Source organism: Buteo buteo, chromosome 15, assembly GCF_964188355.1.
Source record: "Buteo buteo chromosome 15, bButBut1.hap1.1, whole genome shotgun sequence".
Taxonomy (NCBI): Eukaryota; Metazoa; Chordata; class Aves; order Accipitriformes; family Accipitridae; genus Buteo; species Buteo buteo.
The window spans coordinates 24,587,469-24,594,087 of NC_134185.1; the positions used below are offsets into that span (position 1 = coordinate 24,587,469).

The 6,619-nt window shown below is 38.2% G+C and overlaps 1 protein-coding gene across 1 annotated transcript in view; it reads left to right on the plus strand.

Moving 5' to 3' along the window:
* The window catches only part of LAMA4 (laminin subunit alpha 4), a 107,600-nt gene extending 102,464 nt beyond the window's left edge, over positions 1–5,136 (plus strand). The window contains exon 38 of the mRNA XM_075046773.1: positions 1,161–5,136. Coding sequence (XP_074902874.1) covers positions 1,161–1,306 — 146 coding nt within the window. The 3' untranslated portion in view covers positions 1,307–5,136. The remainder of the gene's footprint in view (positions 1–1,160) is intronic.
* The last annotated feature ends 1,483 nt before the right edge of the window (positions 5,137–6,619 follow it).

A 6,619-nucleotide genomic window follows, 5' to 3' on the forward strand; every position in this document is an offset into this window, starting at 1 on the left:
CTTACCGTTTTTTAAGAAGTGAGTTATTTATTTATTTATGGGGTTGGAAACTCACTGTCACTGTAACTGGAGTCTCAAGGTTTTGTGGCTGGTAGGCTTCTTCCCTCTTCTTCAAGCAATGGTGTCTTTGAACATGAGACAAAACATGAAAATGCTTTTTCTGACTAGTGATTTCTATTGCACAGATGTCTGCTAATGTGAATTTGTGACTCACAGACCATCTGTGTAGTGTGGGCCAAGATTACTACATTTACTTCCCTTATTCAACAGATAGAGCTACTCTGTTGGGGTTCATATACAAACTGTAATCAACACTACGTGATTCAATTTTTAAGTCATCTCCTGTACATTTCTCATTGAAAACATGCAGCATTATTTCTCTGTGCCTTGCATGTCAATCATGAACAGCTCTAACTACAAAATTTATTATATTGCTTATCTTGGATTAGTGGCTTGAGTGTGTGATGTTCTCATCCATCCCACACTACCAGGAGGAAAAAATGAGCCTAAAGGGAATAATAAAATCTATGTGCAGATGCCTGTTCACTCTTTAAATCCAAACTGGAATTTTATTAGGACAGAACTTATCCCAGAGAGGTAATATAAAGTGGTAATTGCAAATGCTGTTCTGCTTCATAATAGAGCCTTCTATTTCTACATTAATTATAGAATACAAAAGCAATGCCATATATCGGCTCTATAATGCTATTATCACCCCGGCACAGAAAAATCTTACAAAGAACTTCATGACAACAAACAAGATACAATACTAACTAATACCATGTAAATATAGTAAACTAAATGCAAACTAACAAATCAGACACAGATGACAATACATGTAATGTTAAAACAAATTACAAACATGCACCCTGGGATTCATCTACTCTGTTACTTAAAAGAAAATGCAGTTGTCAAAAAATGCAAGACTGGGCCCCTATTGACTATGTAGTATCAAGAGTTTTACATAGATGTAGATAACTCCTCATACTTACTCTAATGGTCTCTAGGACACTGGCAGTAGGCCAGACATTTTAAAAGATCCACAGAAGATTCAGCAGAGCTGCAGTTAGCAGCAAATTGAAAAAATTCTGCCACCAAGCTGATTATTTTGGTCATCATGAGCTCTAATTTTATTTTTTTTTTAAATCTGCTTCTTCCAGAGTCTCTGCTAACATCCAGCCTGTCTACACGCAACTCCTTCATTGGCTGCATTCGTAACTTCATGATTGATGAAAAACCAGTGAGTTTTAGTAAAGCAGCTTTGGTTAGTGGTGCTGTAAGCATCAATACCTGTCCAGCAGCCTGATAGTGCACTGCATCAATCCCATAAAGTTCCTTAGACCACAGAAAGAAAAACAGAACAAAAGAAACCATGTTCATCGAGAGAATAATGTAAATATCAAGGATCCATCTACAGAAAGCAGTATGTTAAAGGGTCACTTCTAATGTTTATGTGCAAACAAAAGTCACTGAAGAATAAAGGACTGTTGCTTCTGCACTTCTCTTACTACACCACAAGAGTGAGCTTTACCATTTCTTATGTGTGGCCAGTCTGTTACATGAAAATGTGGGATTATAAAAGAAATGAAAATTATATTAAATATGGTACTTTCAAGATAGATCCTCTACATCATTTCATTCCATACCTTAGGTCACCCTTTGTTTCACAGGAAAAGATCTGCTAATGCACATTAAAGAATAAAGCTAGATAATAGACTTACATTGCAAATAACCAGGATCAAAGATTTTTTTTTTTTTTTAATTTTCCATTCAACTCATTTATCTATCCCTCAATTAAAATGAGGGGCAGAGAACATACCAATTATGTAACCTTACAAACAATGAAAAATTAAAAATTTTATTCCACTTCTAGACTTCATGGATATGTTCTAGCACAACATGAAGACAGAATGTATATCTTTTAAGACAGATGCTTCATATAACTGATCATTTACCTAAACTAGGTTAATTTTAGAGAAATACTTGCCTTACGTAGGAAGGGAGAGACAAAATTCAAAATTTCAAGTTTTTTCTCTAGATTTTTAAATGCACTTACATATAAACACTAAATCCACAATCTCATTGTGATCTCATTTGCACTAATATAACACAAGTAAACACAAAGCACAGAAAGCAGAATCATAGTCACAGTTTCAGGCAAATCCCTTATCACTTAAAATCCTCACTTCTTTGTGAGACTGCTGCAGGACTTCAGTTTACAGAAGTAATCCTCAAACTAGGAACATGTTACTGTGGAATGTATCCCGGAAGACATGCTGCTGCAGAGGAACAGGGTGTGAAACAGGAAGATGTAAACAGAAGGCAAAGGGCTGCAAATCTGAGCTATGTTAAAACCACAGAAGGTAGATGGAAGTTAATACTAGGCTTTAGCTCACAGTAGGCTTGAACATCAAACAGACAAGTCACGTGCAAAACTTAGTCTCTTCAGTGATAACCTACAAGGCACCAAAGCCATTTAGGTTTCTTTTCTTTAAAGAATAAACTACTGTTGACAGAAAGTTTTATGATTGCTGGGCAAATTATTGTTGGAACCAACTCAAAACCTGACCAGCTGCAAAGTAGGAAAGTATGAGAGGCGAAAATAAAGGACAACACCCTACAGACTAAAAATTAATAGGAGCTCATCTGGAAAACACACAAGTGACAACTGGAATCCAAAGATCTTGAATCTATGGACAGCTGGAGGAACCATCAGAATAAGATACATGTGTAAGCACTAATCAGTAGCTTCCCTACTACTTTCTCAGTAGGAAAAGGGTTTTGACAGATTGAAGGAGTCTTGGCTTACTCTGGATAAAGAACTGCAAGCTCTGGACAGATTGGCACATGAACTCTACAGCAGCTGGGACCCCATCACTACCTCTCCACTTGTCTTTGGAGTCCAGTGTTGGGTGGTAAGCAGACGAGAGAAGATAGCATGGCTCCAGCAGCCACTGCCTCTCTTTCCACCAGCCTCATCAGCTCTGCTCATGCTTTCAGCCCCATGCCTGTTCTAACTGCCTTCTCCTGGACGCGTCTCCCATTCTGTTCCCTGCAACTGTCAGGCAATATGTTCCCGGGACTGATTCCCTTCCCAACCCCATAGGGAGACCCTCTACTTCTGGGAGTGGTATATAGCCCCCTCTTTTCATCAGTCCATAGCCCACTGTTCATACTTCAGAAGCAAGCAGTACGAGTACCCCTCTGCAGTGTCTCTGAATCAAGCACATCATGGACACCCAAATCCAGTTGCCTTCAAATGCCATCTTTGTCTCGGATACCAAAACCAGTATGCCTGCTCAACTCTCTCCTGCTCCCAGCTACTACCCAGATTCTGAAGAGAAAACATTTAGGGCTTTTGGTTTGGGAATTTTTTTGTTATTGGGGTCGAGGGGGAATGTCCTCAGATCAGTGAGTTGTGTTCCCAGTGCGTACCAGAGGCCATGCAAGGTATCCAGGCTATGCAGCTGGGAGCAGGGGTAAAAAAGGAAGTCCCTCTCCTTCCAGAGGCAGTGAGTTGTTAGATTGGCTCAATCAATCTCATGACACCACAACCTGAGCTAAGCTTCCTCAGGCCCTGGTCTCCAGGACCCTATTGCTGGAAAGAAAAGAACAGCAGATTTCCTGCTTAGACAGGTTTGTTACAAGGATTACTGAAATTCCTTTCAAGGTTGTCTGCAGCTGCTAAGCAGAGATAGCCAGGAATAGCACATGCTTGTGCCCCCTAAGAGCATCACAGTTTAGTGAATGCTGGTATTAAGTGGAGCATTGTATGTTAACCTGTACACACATACTCAGAACGTTTTTCTATCTTACACCTACTCCAAACTAAAGCATATTTTCTCATTTCCACATCCAAGCTCTGTGAATAAACAATATTTTCCTTAGCCATATTTGCTGTAATAAGATTTGGTTTTGTTCAGTGGATTTACATTTAAGAATGACTTTTTTGAGTAATCAGTCCTTTGCATACTTTATATATATAAAACTAAAAATACAGTAAAATAGTATATGAATAAAAAACACATTAAAATTCATAAACTGCTACCATTCAATTTACTTCTCTTTACTATATCCCCAGCTAATCAAACACAGCAGTATTGGCCAAGGATATCTTCCTCAGTTTTCCTTTCTAGGCCTCAGAGATGCAGGTTTTCCCTCTGCAGAACAGGGTTCCCAAAGAAAAATACTATAAACAGGAGGATACTTGCAGACTCAGGATAGAGCAGTGAATAATGCAAATTTCCCTGCCCCCAACATCCACATAGACCTTGAAATTACCATTCCATATGCACCAAAGAAAGTCTGTATGTGATGCATTACATTACACACACCTCCACATCCATTTCAAAGCCCCTGGTGCTTAAGAGAAGGCAACTGCCTAAGCAGAAATCTTCCCAGAATTCAATTTGTCTTCTGTATCCATCTTAAAAATTCTTACAAAACCCTTCATCTACAAAGATTTGGGAAAAAACTCCAAGTTCTGAGGTACATTGTCACATTGTCCATTTGCATTTTCAATATAATTATCTCAATTCTGCAGAAAGCCTACAAAAAAAATGAGCACTGACCCTAAGGAGATTATAACTTTTCTCTGCCACCTTCGAGGTTTTAATAAGTGTTGTTATAGCCATTATCCAAATCAGGGCTACAACTACTCTGTTATTATATCATGGAATATTCTGAAATTTGACATTTGCATGGTTACATAAGAAAGAATCGGATTTCAAGTTGAAATACTCAAAAAAAACCTGCTTCAAAATAGAGTATTTAATTAGGATCTCTGGCCCCTCTATCTCTTATTTCTGAAGATCTGTAGACATCTCCCATATCTAAAGGTTCTTATCAATCTTTCTGTCTCTTCAAGGATCAAGAGTATGGAAAACAGCCTGAAAAGAAAAATGAAAGATGAAGGGTTACAGGTCTGACAGTAATTCCCCAAAAGTCAACCATTCTAAGTAAAAAAAAAAAAAAAAAAGCAAAGCCAAAAACAGAAAACACAACAGACCTTCATATGTGAACTAAGCACTGATAGAAATCAAGGAATAACATTAGTTCAAATTCCACTGTATTCTCCCTACAGCAGCATGTGGCCTAAATAGTCAAATGACTGTCATTAAAAAGATGTTGAAAGCATAGCACATGTATTTAACTTGTGATGTACATTTGGCTCTTGTTATGGTTGGGGTTTAAGGGTTATTCACAGATTCACAGTGGTCCATGTCAACTCAGTTCCTCTCAATACCATAGTAAGTTATTCCTACAATTCAATTATTCAATTCATGTTCCAAAGCTGTGGAACACAATTACTGTATAGCATCAACAACAGAAAGTTACTGAGAAAATAAGAGTAAGAAACACACATTAGCATAAGACTGTTGATTAAATGAATAACATAGACAAAAGTCTCTGAGGGGACCTGGCTAGATTCATGCATTTATACTATGGTAGATGAAGTAGAGCTTCATCTATAACAAAAGAGAAAGTCAGTGTGTGATTATTTCTTTCACATAGTTGAGCTGCCTGTTTCATTAAACCTCTGAGCACATGCATCAACCCAAACTGGTTATTACGCATCCACTTTCTGCCCTTGGACCTCCTTTGGAAGCTAGAAAATATTCCCACATGAATATGAATCTCAGTTGCATCTCTGATTCACAGTGTTTCCAAGCTCACTGAGAATAATTACTCTACAATTGCCATCACAGACCTCTTAATAGCATATTGGAAGCCAAAGCATAGAGTTTCTTGCTGCAATCTCATGTTCAATGGAGCGAATCCCATTAAGCAAGATGAATCTTGATGGGACATAGAACACAAAAACAGCTAACTGAAAGAACAACTAGAAAGGGTAGCTAACTATGCAGGAAGAAAGCAAGCCATATATAGTAACACTAAGAGATTTCTGTAGACTTTAAATTAAGCTTTAGAATGTTTACAAGCAATGTTGTACCACCCAGTGGGGTGGGGAGAAAATCAGGAAAAGAAGTAAAACTCGTGGGTTGAGATAAGAACAGTTTAGTAGAACAGAAAAGAAGAAACTACTAATGATAACGATAACACTAATAAAATGACAGCAGTAATAATAAAAGGAGTGGAATATACAAATGATGCACAGGGCAATTGCTCACCACCTGCCGATTGATGCCCAGTCAGTTCCCTGCGTGGTGATCCCCTGCCCCCACATCCCCCAGTTTATATACTGGGCATGACATCACATGGTATGGAATACCCCTTTGGCCAGTTTGGGTCAGCTGCCCTGGCTGTGTCCCCTCCCAAATTCTTGTGCCCCTCCAGCCTTCCTGCTGGCTGGGCGTGAGAAGCTGAAAAATCCTTGACTTTAGACCAAACATTACTTAGCAACAACTGAAAACATCAGTGTGTTATCAACATTCTTCTCACACTGAACTCAAAACATAGCACTGTACCAGATACTAAGAACACAATTAACTCTATCCCAGCTGAAACCAGGACATAAGTTTTTAAAAATTAGTCTTCATATGTATTTCTTTTATGTAATGCAATATTATATTATATTGTCCAATACTGTATTTGCTGCAATACAGACTTCATCTTTCCAGGAAAGTTTTTTAAAATAGTCATTTGGTATAATTTTATT